Genomic DNA, 15938 nt, shown 5'->3' with positions numbered 1-15938 from the left:
TCCCGAACCAAATTGACCTAGGGTCAGAAAAGAGCGTACCAATTCTTAAAACGCCGGCGAGCCTTCTGGCAATGTAAGTGTCCATGGGCGGCGGTATCACTTATCATTAGGTGAGCCCGTTTGCCCCTGTTTTATAAAAAAAGTTACTGGCAATGATTTCAGAAAGGCACTCAAAACATCAAGCTATGTAAATGATGTGATATAATCGCGTTAATATCCGTAAAGACAATTTATTACAAGACGAGAAAATCTAAGTTGTATCATAACTTTCACTATTTTCCTGTACTATGATGTTACTCAGCGAATTCTTGCACCAATTTCCGTGCGCATTCCGTATGCAAACTGTGTGGGTACTGTATACTCGTGTGGGTCTTAGGGACCCTGATATTCTATTAAGATAGCGTCCCTTCCGAATTTTATTGTGACCTCAAGGCTCTAGCTGACATATTTTCCGCGCTCCAATCTGGTTTACGTCGTCATAAAATGTGAAAGATTTTTGGGAGCAATGACATTTTGAGTTGTAAATCGTGTAAATGCGCCTTAAATGATTTATTTTCTGCTTTTATTTAATACAATTAAATTAGTTATGTCGAAGTTTGTTTCTTTGGAAAGTTATATGTTGATTTGTAAGGTTTAGGTATTGTTTAAAAGTAGAAATTAGGAAATTTAAAACTTATATAAAATGTTAAAAGCTATTTTCTTTTTTTTTTCACGCAAAATCTACTGTCATAAAATATTCAATACCACGCTTGAGTCTTTCAACATTTATATCATTGAATCGCAAGATAAGGAAAATTCAAAATACCTAAGTTTTGTCAAGTATCATGTACCCGTAAAATTGCACGCGCCCTAAAACTCTCTGTATTACAACGTAGTTTTAACGTTAATCTTAAATATTTATCTATAGATTTTATAATTTATCATTTTGTCATACATTCTCGTGCAGTCTGTCAGTAAAACAGTTACCCAAAAGCCGTTCAATCTGTATTCACTTACACTCAATATGTCACAAATGTAACCTGGCCTCCAAATAAAAACATCTTTCACCGCTCTTTGTCCAGTTCCAATTCCTGCCAGATGCTTTCAGCTCCCTCGACAGATTGGGATACATATTCAATAAAAGACAGTCAGTAAAAATAAACATTACATCGGAATTGGGTTTCTTGACGCATCGCAGACAGCTCTAATGGCGTCCTAAATGGTGATAAAAATTAACATCTAGATCATAAGGCGATATAATAATAATAATTAAAAATTGATAAAAATCAAATTAAATCGTATCGCAGTATCGCACCAAACCAAACCTTTTTAAATTTGATTTAATTTTCTATTTATAATTTTTTTGATATTATTATAAACTAGCGGACCCGCGCGAACTTCATTCCGCCTAAAAGTCTAAAAATATCGTGTTAATATGTGTTATTATGTTTTGTTGCTTGCCATTGCGAAAAAAGAATGGCATTTTTACACATTAGGCCTCTTCTCTCTAGCGCCAATATTGCGATACTGCGTGTTAAAGCACTTTCTGATATACCTACAACATTTTTTTTTATTATCCGGCGCATGAACAAAGTTGTAGATTTCTTTTATATGCGTAATTTTGTCAACAGATGGCACTGCATGCTGTTTGCATTCGTAAAATTAATTAATTTAGTTATTTTTATTCGAAAACTTATCCGATATTTCATTACTATTACATATTCATACTACTATTCGGAGAGTAGAAGAATTCACCAAAAAAGAGATAACTAACATCGGTCCAGCCGATCTTGAGTTATAAGTGGTGTAACTAACACGACTTTGTTTTATATATTAAGATTACTTAGTTTATAGTGTCGAGTTATTCATACAATTTTGTACGCGTTTTATTCATACCTACATATATTTATATCAATGTTATTGTATTTTTCTACTCCCTTGTAAAAGCTTAAATATACATGTTCTATGAGATGTCACTTGTTTTTAGGCACAATCTGTTTACTATAACACAGTTAGGTCATATAATTCATATGCATATAGCAACTACGAACGGTACCAATGTCGTGACAGAGCGTCATGACTGGCCCAAGCATGCAGCTGTGTTGAATGAAATATTATCGCGTAAATAATTCGCTGAGAGAACTGTGTCAGTGAACAGCGTGAAAACGTTATTAGATCTATGAACTTGAACCTGTATTTAATCGATTTTTTCAGTCACGTTAACAACCGAAATCAGTCGTTTGAAATAATATGAATTATTTTAAAATGCATTTTATCATTTTTAAATTAATATTTAATATTGGCGTAAAAACATATCAATAAACATAAGGACTATGATATGTGATATTATAATAACGATTATAATATCACACTACTTTGTTCTAAGTGATTCGTCACCATAAAAGCTTGACAAAAGTAAATCCTATTTGTTGAGTTTTATTACTATATACTATACTATACGTATAGTCTAAGCGGGTATGTGAAACATTTATTCTAATAACAAACATTAACCAACCGATTTATATAATTGATAAATTTGCCTATTGTTTTAAGCAGTGTTGCCCTAGTGGCTTCAGCGTGCGACACCCATCCCTGAGGTCGTAGGTTTTCTATGCGCGCATTTAACATTTGCTCGAACGGTGAATGGAACCATCGTGTGGCCGGCTTGCCTTAACCCAAACAAAAGTCGACGGCGTGTGTCAGGCACAGGAGGCTGATTATAAAACAAATACAATAATCTGAGGCCCAGACCTAAAGGTTGTAGCGCTACTGATTTATGTATTTGTTTTAATCAATAAATATTATTTTCGTTATCTCCAAAGTTTTACATCCTACACATATCCATGTTGTATAGCCGCTTGCCGCTTCGAGTAATATTAAAATTCTTCATCATAATCGATATAAGGATCCAAATTTAAATTCTTATAATTATAATATATTATTCTATGCATCCAGTGTCGTCGTCTGATAAAGACTTTTAATGTAACAATATTATTCATGTACACATTTTTGTCCGCAGGTGAGTGCCGAGCAATTAATAAAAGACCCTTATAAATGCGGGAACACGCACTGGCGACTGGTAAGCATTCAATTATTTTGGACCTTTGAAACATATTTTATTCATAGATAGATGAACCTTTACCATCACTGTCCTTAGAAAAAAAACTTATAGAATATTTTTGTTTTATAGTCTATGATAAATTGAATCATGCAATCAATAAAAAAAAATTTAAAAACCGACCAACTTTTTATCGTGTCAAATGTTCAGATGATGACTGTCCGTATTATTCAACTATTATGTAGAATTTGTATGTTTACATTCGTATAATATAAGATAAATTAATTGATAATTTTTCATATAGGTATATAAATGTACACTTAGGAACGTCGAAAACCAATACTTCTAAATTCTTCTTAATACATTTACTGCTAGTTCTCAAATCTAGTGCGTAGAACGGACATAAAGAATTGGTGATAAACTCTTTGTTACAATTTTTAATCGAAAGGTTTTGTTTATAATATTATATGTAAGTATTACATCATTCTCCTTATCACATGTTAAAACAGTTAATTATTGTAATTAAATAAAAAATAATGATTAATAAATAAGAAAACCAAACATGTCATCTCCATTAGCAAGGATCGGTAACATAGGAGCATGCCTTTACATTACTGTGGATAGAACACCCAAACACGTAGTGTTAGGATGAATCAAGGCAGAAAATAATTAATACAAAAGTCAAATAGAAACGACAAACTAAACTGTAAACCAAAGAAAAATCATCTTTAAAGTTATCAGTAGCCACGATTTTTTCCCCACGGAGGCGTTAATTTTATCTCATTTTCGCTGTTTTATTTTGTTTATTACTTTAGTAATGTTTTTGTATATTTTCTATCGGCGATGGCAGGCCTGTTACCACAGGACTTCTATAGTTCTATTATAGGCCCAGTCTCTCAAATAGATGATCAATACTTGTTTTTAATTGTGAGGAGAGAGGAGATATTATTATTATATTTAATTGTAATGATTTCTGGCCGAAAAGAGGTTAGTAATTAAAAAACGTTCTTCACTGGATACTTACGTCAAGTAAAACGCAAAGGGTTCAAGATAAGGCACGTTCGGCGCAAGGCCCATTTTTGAGACGTTATTGGTTCTATACCAAGTTATCATTGTAAGGGTTTTTCGTTGAAATCTAATTCATGGGAATGATGAAGTATGTTTTTCTATTAATTTTGTTATGAATAACCAACAGATTTATATGTATACCAAAGATAATCTTTGAGTCAGAAAAATTTTCTACTATATTATTATTCTTGCATATTTTAAGTGCCTTGTAACTGAACACGAGTAGCCGTAATATCGATATGTTTATTGAAACTTGCTTTTTGTAATATATGTTAATCATGACTGAAAACAAGTTTAACGCTAGCAAATCTAAATTTAATATAACATGGTACATAGTTCAGTTTCTCGCAAAACACTTTTGTTCTAAGTTTTATATAAAAACAATTTGTTATGTCAAATCAAACAATTTTTTTTTCACATTCAACTGTCAATACACTAATTATATTGATATAATCTTTCTATTTAGTTCCTAAAATTATATTTATTTTTAACGTCGGATAAGCTGTGCAAAACAGTCGTTATTTGCATGTTTGTTGTTTACGATTCCCACCGAGAGGGGGCAAACGTAAACATAGGGTCAGGTCGATTACATTACATTTTTATTGTGTTCGTTTCATTGCGTTTTGTAGTGATAGTATTGCGTAACGTGTAAACTTGGCCAATCTGTACGATATATGTGTATATTAAAGCCGATTTTTTAAATTTGGTTTATTTTTTTGTAAATTTTAGATTAATAATAGACGCGAATATATCTGTCTGCAGGTCATTTCAATATGGAGTTGAGAAATTGTACTCTGCCAAATATTTAAAGCAAGTAAAGAGTACTTGCATTTTTGAAGCCACAATAGATAGGTCAAACTAAATGAAAATATGTTAATGTAAATAGTTTTTTCCATATATTTTTTTAGGGCTAGTTTTAATAAGCCTTTTCGCTCAATTTGTGGACTGATATTGTACCAATGGGACTCCAAAACTTTGGGCTTTCGTCTGAGATATGAATTTATACTTCACAACTTTAATGATTAAAAAAGCCCTCGATACAAATATTATACTTGACAAGGTCAGCTCCACCCCTCTGTTGTGCTAGCGTAGCGGACGCGTAGCCCGTAGCTGTAGTAACTCGTAGCCCGACGATGAATGAACGAGGGGCTCCGCCGCTTCGGACACACGGCGGGGTGAGTTCTAGTGTGTTTCAATGGTTTTAGTACTTGAAATAAACATAATGTTGCAGCTAAATAAATTCCCGTCATTGATAAATATAATATGTGAAATAGAAATATATAAAAAAGAAAATGAGTATACAGTATTTTAAAAGCTAAAAAAATCTGTCATACTTTCAATAAAATATTTGAATATTTTACCAAAAATATGTGTTCCTACGATACTTCTAACTATTTGAATAAAAAACTATCCAAAAATGAAACAATATAAACTTACTGATTAGAATCATAACTGTTTAATTACTAAAAACTTCTAGTTAAAGAATAAACCGAGCTATAAAACTACAGTTTTCTCTTACGAAACTTATTAAACCAGTTTTAAAATATCAAGATCATTAAATCGTAGTATTACGATCACCCCGAGTGCACGCGGCAAGGTTAGGTTAGTTCGAAACGTGCCCGCCGAGACGCGCCACCTACTTTGTGGCTCAAAATGCGAATTAAAAGTGAAATTTGTCTCAAAACTGTGTAATAAGTGAGAGTGTTTCATTCTTAATTATCCAGTACTAAATTAATTAATAATATTTATCCAATTTAAATAATATACGTAAATAATAAATCTAATAGAATCGTAAAAGTTCTATCTCGTATTACGTTGTAATAAGGGTGATAATTGCGTAGTGATTTGACAGATGTGGTAGATACAAAGGTGTTTACAAACAGCATGGCATCGATTTCACATAAACTGCTCCGACTTGACTATCCGAGGCCAGACTGTATATGGGTTGTATGTATTTGACCGTCTGTAACGATAAAATCTTATTTTTATAAGTATATAATGTATTTAAAGTAACTAAAATCTTGTGTAAAATATATACAGTCAAAACCGTTTATAACGACATCGTTTACAACGACCTATCGGTTATTACAACCAGATTGTACGGTCCCGTCCGAATCCCTAGTAAACTATTCAGTAAACAAACCGCTTATAACAACATCGGATACAGCGACATATCGCTTACAACGACGAAATTTTATCGATATTCATCGGCTATAACGACCAACCGCTTCTTGTCTCAGCAAAACAAAACAATACAAACGATTTTAAATCTTATTTAGAGGCGTTGAATGAATATTTAGGCATATTATTACCTACGCACTTTCTCCCAACGAACAGTTTCAGCCAACAACGATTTCGGAGGCTCTTAACTCTGTAACGATTTTGCAAAAATTTGTTGCCTTTAACGAACAGTTTGATACTGGTGATACTCATCCCTTGAGGAGTATGAAACGTAAAATGCAAAAAATATTTGAGACTGGGCTAAAAAAAAACAGACCAAAATGACTGATTACTTTTGTACCTAATTATTTCGTAATAAATATTTTTGTTTCTTTTTTGACTCGTTTACATATTATAATATTAACATACCATATTATAACCCATACCTACCTATTCTAGATAGATAACTATGATAATTTAACTTGTATGTATTGTACATACATATGAACTATACTTGTGAATATATAATATATGACATTGCTTATAACGACTATCGGATATAACGTCGGCAACTATACGGTCCCTTCAATGTCGTTATAACCGGTTTTGACTGTATAAGCATTTATTTATGTCCTAAGCAAAGGTTTTTCTCACTATATATTCAAACAAAGCACGATTTCTACCGGAATCACGGAGTCTAATATTCATTAATTTATTACTAGCGATTTTCAACATTAACTAAATTAAAAAAAACTAAATTAAGTTAACATAGTTGTCTCTTTCCAACACAACTTGAACACACATTGAGAGAAAGAGACGACAAATATGTAGGAGTTAAAACTGAGAAGACATAGGTATCTAATAAATACTGAAAACTATATCTTGTATAAGTCGGCGCCTGTATTGGAATTTACTATGAGTCACACTGCGGTGCTGCGAGTTTTCTGTTAGGCGTTAACTTATTGCCAAAGTAAAATAAACCATATGTATAGGGAATAAAAGCTATTTTTACATTAAGATCTCATCCAAGCAACAGTTAGCTGGGAATTCCCTTATATTATATGATATATTATTTATATGAATTTTCGTATAAAAATTAAAAGAAATCATAAATTACTTATTATTTATGCTTTATCCATATAAAACTTACAAGTGTAATACAATTCGTCTTAATGTGTTTTAAATATTCAATAATTTTGGTTACATAATTTTTTTGGATACATAAAAAAAATAGTGCATTATCAGTAAACATATGCAAATGAACATTTTTAATTGTATCTCGACGAAACGGCTGAGCTCACTCCATTAGGGTGCGCACCCTTTCTCTTATTATCAATAAAATATCAACTTTATGTACTTGTGATAGAGTTTAATTTTAATTGAATATTGTTTGTTTTGGACAAAGTGGGAGTAATGTGTTTTGGCGCTGGGTTGAAAGTATTGCGCTTTCTACTAAAATGTGTATGGAGATTTTTTTATTATAGTATCTTGATTATAGTATATACGTCTTATGCTTACACTTACAGGACTAATATTGTATGGGAGAATTTAACGCGTTTACATTACAAAAAAAGCGTTTTCAAACTTAAACTCAAAATAACTTTATTCAAATAGATAAACAAGTACACTTATGAACGTCAGAAAAGATTCATTCATTATAAATTTACATTTACTACCAGTTCGCAAGACAAGGGCGTAGAGCGAGCAAGAAGAACTGGCAAGAAACTTTCCGCCACTCTTTTTAATCGCTAAGTTTTGAGTCATACAAATTGTTTAAACTCAAAAATCAATCCCAAGGATTAGGATAATTTACATATACGTCAAATTAATTATTATTTTATCATAAGTATAATAATTAATTTTATGTGATTGTTAAGAATAAAATGAATAAAAAATATTATTATTATGAAATTGCTATGCGAAATATTGATTTGGTGCATGACTAAATCTATAGAATTTAATCAAATAATTTCCAATAGTAATCTCTAACGTTTAGGTAATCCTCAGAGTGCGTCGGCAGTCTGTGATAAATCGCAGGAGGGCGCTCCCAACCGATTCTCTGATTGCTCGCTAATACCTTTAAGATAATACCGCGTTTATTAAAAACAATTTATTTATTTAACACATATTAAACAAGTACACGAAACATCCAAAAACATAGTCTCTCTGTAATCTCTGTGTTAGCTGTGTGATTATTGCGTATCTAAACAACACAAGAACGTATTTAAACAGTATCAGAAACATTCAAAAACATCGTAGGTCTGAGTTCTCTGTGATAGCTGTGTGATTGTTGCGTATCTGAACAACACAAGAACGTATTTGTACAGTACAAGGAACATTAAAAAATATAGCCGGTCTGTGACCTCTGTGATAGCTGTGTGATTGTTGCATATCTGAACAACACAAGAACATATTTGAACAGTACATGAAACATAAAAAAACAATAAGGCTTTTGCAGGCAACCCGTTTTAAATTTATTTTCCAAATGAGATCCACCTCAATACTAGAGAATGTTTTCAGATAAGTATTTAATTGAAAGGGGTTGAGATCATTTATGTATAATACATATGTATGCCATTATATTTTTTGATTTATAAACAGGCATATATTTTATCAGTAAAGAAAAAGGGAAAACTTAAACACCCACTCTAAAGCTTTCTCTGTTAAACGAAGGGCGTTTGAGTCGTGGAGTGCACAATGCAATGCAATTTGAAACTAAATTGATAACATAAATCGTCATTATATTTGACGTTCTATATTGCAACGTTGCGTAATTGTAATTACATAATAATTTTCTATATTCTATAACTTTCAAGACAATATTTTGTCAAACTCGTATTATTGTAATACATATTGTTATAATGTTTCTCTCTATACATACATACATATAAATATAAAACCATTATAATTATATTATAATGGTTTTCTTCTACCTATACTTAAAAGCTCTGTACCATTATCAAATCATGATGTGTTCCAGAGTAGCATATATAAGATATAAGTTATTAATACCCACCGCACTCTTTGTGAATTAATATCATATATCTTATAAATTATACAATTTACATATATGTGTGTGTTTGTAATTAAACACTTTCTAAAAGGCTACGGTTTTACCTATGCTTTGTGTATGTTCAAGTGAATTCGAAAATAATTGAGAAGTACAATTAATTAGTTAAGTTACAATTAATCTCCGCTAGAAGTTATAAGACTATTAAAATATATTTCACGTACAAACGATTGTTCGGAATTTTCTAAGTTTTCTAAGTTTACAGGCATTTTAAAATTTTTAAGAAAGCAAGTAAGTCAGCCGCATTAATTGTTTGCATTTCAATCTATTAAATAAGTGCTAGCTCGGATATGTAAGTAATTCATAATGCCAAACCGCACATGGCGTGGTAAATGTGTGGCGAACAATAGGAAAAGCCCCCATAAGTGGGGCCATGAATTTTGAGCTGCTTGCTGCAGGGGCCAAGATTTATTACCTTTTACATGCCATTTCTATTCACGAATGATATAAAACTTGATAGTGTATATCGGATTAAGGATCGTTAACTAGACTAGAGTAGGTTTTGTGGGGTTTGTAACACTCATAACATTATGCTATATATAATACTTGCGGATTCGACAGACGTTGTCCTTTACACACGTCTTTCATACAAACAAAATCTTATAATGTAAATCAGTCTCAACTCCACTTGAACACGCAAAAACATCATCAAAATCTGTCCAGCCGTTTAGGAGTTTAATTACGAACACATGCACAGAAGATTTATATGTATACTAGCTGTATATTTACTGTCTATATATTAACCTAGTTGCCACCTGCAGCGCCATCTGCCGGGCTGATTTGTGAATCTAAACCATCCAGCTAACCAAACGCATACAAACAAATTAATTCAAATCGGTCCAGCCGTTTAAGAGACGTTCAGTGACGTATACACGTACAATAGAATTATTTATTATAAAGACGATATATATTTTGTATAAGGTAAAATATATGAGGTATAGTAGAACTCTACCAATTATTTTAATCTCTTAAATAAAAATAATTACCCTTTGTATGTACATTGTACAGTTTATTAATTGTAAAAAAAAAGCACGCTGTTTAAGTTTATCTCTGATTACGAAAGCTGCTTTATACAAGTTGTCGTAGCTTTCGTTGTGGACTTGTGTAATTAATGTATAAAATTATTTTATATAATATATAGGTGGGTACATATTTTTTACTCGAATGTAGCAAAAATATGTAATAAATATTTTTGTATAATTACTCAAAAATCTAAATCACCCTCTGCTAAATGCATTTAACACAGAACACAATTTTCATTGATTATAATATATTGTGTATAAAATTACGCCAAAATGAATAATTAAACTCAAACCATCTTTTCACTTGAGAATTGAAGAGGGCAAGAAAAATAATGTATCCAATGGGGAATACGACCATTGTTCAGTCGAGTAATGTGATAAACACTTACAAGGGTCTGATAGAATTATTTCCTCAGCTTTAACGTACTAGAAATAAAGGCTATAATTCAATAATTCTTAAATATATTTATACAGTCTTCGCATTTATAGTAAGAATATTCAGTGCGCTCCCTTAGCAGTGTTGGCCTAGTGGCTTCAGCATGCGACTATCATACCTAAGGTCGTAGGTTTATCCCCTGTCCACCAATAGACTTTCATTCTATGTGCGCATTTAACATTCGCTCGAACGTTGTGAGGAAACGGGCTTGTTTAGACGCAAAACATCGACGGGGTGTATCAGGCCCATTTAGGCTGATCACTTACTTGACTATTGGATTGATAAATGATCATGAAACAGATACAAATCTGAGGCCCAGACTTTGAAAGTTGTAGCTCCACTGATTTATTTTGAGGTTTCTTAGTGTTTTCGTTACTAAGAATTTGTGTACTGTAAATAGTGTAGACGTCGTAAATCAAGTTTGTGAATTTAATAAGAGTTGTTCTTTGAGAGTGGCATGACGAATGGGTTTGTTGAAATGTTTTGATGATATAGAAAAGTATAGGCGTTGCACATAGGTACATATTTGTCCGATATATAAACGATACATTTATAAACGTCAGAAAAGAAATACATATTAAATGCTTCTAATTTTAAATTTATTGCCAGTGCTCAAATCAAGGGCATAGAACGGAAGAGAAGAAGATAAACTCTCCGCCACTCTTTTTAATCGCCAATATTTTTGTTATACACAATGTTTGTAAGGAGCTGCAACCATTACACCATGTTCCACATGACATCTTAAGTAATTAATAGTTACACAAGTATATACGGTCTATACCCAAACTGGTAGATGTCTAACGACGGTTAAACAGTGATTTATGATGTAAGGTCCTACATTTGTGCCTATTTAAATAAATCCATTGGATGAAAGGAATTTTCTTTCTATGTGTTTTCTTTCACTTACAAGATAAAGAAATCGTGAGAAAACTGGCATATCTTATCCAAAATCAATGACGTGTGACATGGAAGGCTGATCTTCTAACCAATTTCTTTATAGGTTTTGACAGTCTGGATCTTAAATGGTATAATTTAATAAACATACTTTGTAGATGTATAATCATGAATAATACTAGTAAAACATTATAATGAAACACTCTCAAAAAATTAGTGAAGTGACTAAAATTGAAAACAAAACTAAAAAAGTGAAGTGATGGCAGAGCACTGGTCGTGGTTGACAGGCGGTGAGGCGGGCGAGTATACGTACAGCCCGCCCACGCGCCCTAGCCGCCCGCCCCACAGACCACTGGTTAAGCTCGCTACAAGCGCCCACCTTCATACAATCGCCAGGTAAGTGAAGTTCTTTCAGCGTTGTCACAGTACAATTGGAAATGTGTACAAGAATCAGTAGGATTACGTAATTCCAAATTCCGTCTGTAAAAATAATAGTTTAAAAAAACTAGAACACACGCTTTTAAAGCGCTTAAGGCGCTCTGTGCCATATTTTTCGTCTATCGAGCAACCCACGCTTTTTCACAATAATACCAGTATTTTTTGTTCATTACCATTGTCAGCCTAAATTAGGAATTATTTTTCACTTTTAAGTTTGATGTGCTTTAAAAGCGTGTGTTCTAGTTTTTTTAAACTATTATTTATTTTTTATTTTTTAGTTAATTTTTTTTTTAATTTTTTTTTTCGGGTTATTGCATTGTCATCGATCTTTGACAGGTGCGCAAAGTTTGAATTAAATCTGTCCGTTAAAAGTGGGTCAAAATCGAGTCCGAAGGAGTCGGTTACATACATACATACAGGTGAAGCTAATATAAAGCGTGTAAAAACCAATCTAGGACTTCAAGTACATTCGATCTCTTCCCGAATAAAACAGAATGGATGCTACTTATTCAGAGCTTGATACATTAGGCAGTGAGCTGATCAATTTTCTAAGTTTGATCCATTACTGTTACCAATAAAGATAAATTACAGCACGATACGTTAAATTAACGATACGTTTTAGGGGGCGTCCATAAATTACGTGAGGTGTTTTTTTAAATTTTCTGTGACTCTCTCCCCCCATGGTGAGATGTCGTGAGATTTTATTCAACCCCTTCCCCCATCCCCCAATCTCACGTGAGATTTTTCAAAATGTGGGCTTCTTACGTAAACGCGTTGGATTGTTATTGTAAAAAGAAAAAAAATTGCTTCGTGCTTTTATTTACGACTAAAACAAAATAAGTGAAATGTTGAGCGTTTAGGTATGGATTTAGCGGGAAGTTGCAAGATGGCCTTTAGGTGACCCTGACCGTTTTCCTAATTTTTTTTTTCAATCAGAAAAAAAATTGCGTGATATTTGCGGAGACCCCCCCTCTCTCCAACGTAAGAATAAATGAGATTTGACTCGACCCCCTCCCCCCCTTAAACACCTTACGTAATTTATGGACGCCCCCTTACTGACAAAAATACAGTATAGTTGCTAATAAGTCCAGATATTTTTATAATAATTGATGAACGTTTTTGACGTGACAACGTCTTATAATTCGATGGAGCCGGCTGCACGCACGAAAAAACATGACTCATGCAGCGTTACCTCGCTCTGAGGCGTTCCATTTAAGGCTTGAAGTGCAAGCGAGAGCGCGGAACGAGCTACAAAGAGGCACAGCTGTCTCCTACTTGAGTGGAGATTGTTTCTAGCAACGATAATTGTATTTATGCGTACAAATAAATGTAACTAGATCAATTCAAATGTGATTTCCATTTACCTCCTTCTCTATATCCATACAAAATATATATTAAACAAATAAAATTAAAATTTTCTTTTCAACCATTCCATCGGTATTTTCTTATGACGTTGTCACGTTCAACTATCGTCAGTTAACCGACTTTACAGACAACCGATTTTTTTTTGTTTCAAATTGAAATATATGATAAAAACCTGTCAGCAATTTTAATGTGACATACCTGATTGCTAATATATTGCAGTATACTTTCTACAAATTACCTTTATTCACATGAGAAGAATTTTAAACATTTATTCATGCTTGTTCAAACGGTATTTGCTTCACATTTTTCGGTCATTTCTGTCTTAGAAATGACCAATATGACTTTATATGCAATGTCTGCATAGTTTATTATAATTAAACCTAGCGATAGAAGTAGAATTTAATATATTCGATATTATACCATAATTAATAAATTTTAAAGACTAGTTATGCTAAAATATGTTGTGAAATCTTTTGCTAATTGCATTGAAGCAAGCTTTAAAGGAATCTTTGAACCAGATCACGTTTCTGCGGTACTTATACAAGCTTCTAGTTTTCAACTGGTCGTTTAGAATATTGTACACGAGATTGTTGATGTAGATATTATAATTTTTATTACAAATATAATGTGGTTTAAGAAACACATCAAAACATTATGAAGGTAGAACAAATTTGTCACTTCCGTAATGTTTTACAGATCGTCTACCTCTAAAAACATAAAAGAATAATTCTAATTTTAAATATGCATATTTAAAATTATAATTCGATTTTTTGATCTACTTTTCGATCATTTGCATAATTCGGTACGTAGCTCATTGAGAATACCTGGAAGGAAAAAAATAGGAATTATTACTAAACATTAATAATAATATAGATTATTCATAGACAATTTGCGCTGCACAATGCTATAAACTAATGCATATGATTTTTAACATAGGCCACCATAACGGTGTATCGTAGTATGCTCTGCTGAACATTCTGACAATATTAGAAAATATTATACACAAAATCTACTAAGCTGAATATAATGAATGCATTGCTTTCGTTAATATCTCTATAATTAAATAAAGCTGTAATGTCTATGGCTCTAGTATTGGAATATTTTATATCGCTCGATATCTTATAAACATCATTGCAAATATAGTCGTTGTGGACAGTACAAAACTAGTTTCTTTCATAAATAATGACATATTTGATATCTATGAGATAATAAATAACACGATGGTACCTTCTGTTTAGCATTGATTTTAATTTTTAACGGCTTTAAAAAAATAACGATATTTAAATTTCATAACTGTATTTACGTTTGTCCTCAAATTCCTTGTAAACAAAAAATGTTGAGGTGATTTTAATAACGAACAAATGAAACATTTCAAGCTTTTTAGTCTTGAGAGCTTTTTAGGTATTTCTAAATGGGACAGATATAATATAGGTATATTTGTTTTTTTAAAAGATACGAGAGTGATAAGGACAAAACGCGGTTGAATATGGAGCATAATAAATAAATACTGTAATTACCATACAGGTTTATGGGTCCCTCCTGTCCACGAGTGTTTTACTCTCAGGCCCCATACCTATTTGAGGAGAGTACGTTTCTTATCAAGAATAGTAATCTCTCCTTACATTACACATGTGACTCAAGATAGTACCTATTATTATTTTAAGATATATTAAATCAAATATACAAGGCATGAATCTGATTTTACAAGGATTGAAAACGAAATCATGCTATTATTATAACAAAGTAGGGAACACACAATGAGTAATCGTATGTTGCCATACTCCGTAAGATTCGCGTCACGTAGTGTTGCCAAGGGAGGTATAAATATTTTCCGAAAATCGCGATCTCTTTTATATGTAAATTTTTATATTTTCCCGCCAGATTGCAGCGTGTTTGTCGTTCATTTTATTGTTTCGAAGATAAGCTCAGGTGTGTGCGGCGATGTGTGTTCGTATAGAATCGTTAAATTGAAATGGTTTGTTTGTTTTTTTTAAAAGATACGTGTAAATACGTAGATGTCCCCTTTTTTGAGGTTATAATAAAATTGAATGTAACAATTTTCATCCGACTGATGTCGTTTGAAAGAGCGTTTCTAAATAGTATATGTATTATTATCTCTACCTATATATACTGACACATATATAGACTGGTGATTTATTTATTGAAAAATACTTTATGGTCCGTTCTTATGATTAAAGTTATTGTGATTTTGATCGTAATCAAACCTAAAACCTCCCAGTGAAACATAAAAATAATAAATGCTTTTTGTGTATTAAAAAAAGTAAAACAATTTATCACATTTTCATTACCTAACACATCTCAAGTATTATGTTTTACTTTTATTATTTTCCTTAAAAATAAAATTGCAGAATATACATTTTTTTCACCCCCGTCAATTCTCTGAAGGTATAAATCATTTCCCTGGCAGCGCACGGGAGCTGTCAGATC

General features: G+C 32.2%; 1 protein-coding gene across 2 annotated transcripts in view; it reads left to right on the top strand.

Moving 5' to 3' along the window:
- The window catches only part of LOC125057091 (protein prickle-like), a 289973-nt gene that overhangs the window by 87899 nt on the left and 186136 nt on the right, over window positions 1-15938 (top strand). The window contains exon 1 of one of the 2 annotated variants that reach the window (XM_047660563.1): window positions 11835-12083. The exons of the other annotated variant lie outside the window; for it this stretch is intronic. Within the exon in view, the coding sequence (XP_047516519.1) occupies window positions 11947-12083 (137 nt within the window). The 5' untranslated portion in view covers window positions 11835-11946. Of the gene's footprint in view, window positions 1-11834; window positions 12084-15938 lie in introns of those variants that run through there. 2 annotated transcript variants of the gene reach the window in all.

This window comes from Pieris napi, chromosome 16 (assembly GCF_905475465.1).
Source record: "Pieris napi chromosome 16, ilPieNapi1.2, whole genome shotgun sequence".
In the NCBI taxonomy this organism is placed as follows: Eukaryota; Metazoa; Arthropoda; class Insecta; order Lepidoptera; family Pieridae; genus Pieris; species Pieris napi.
This window is presented reverse-complemented; position numbering and strand designations above follow the sequence as displayed.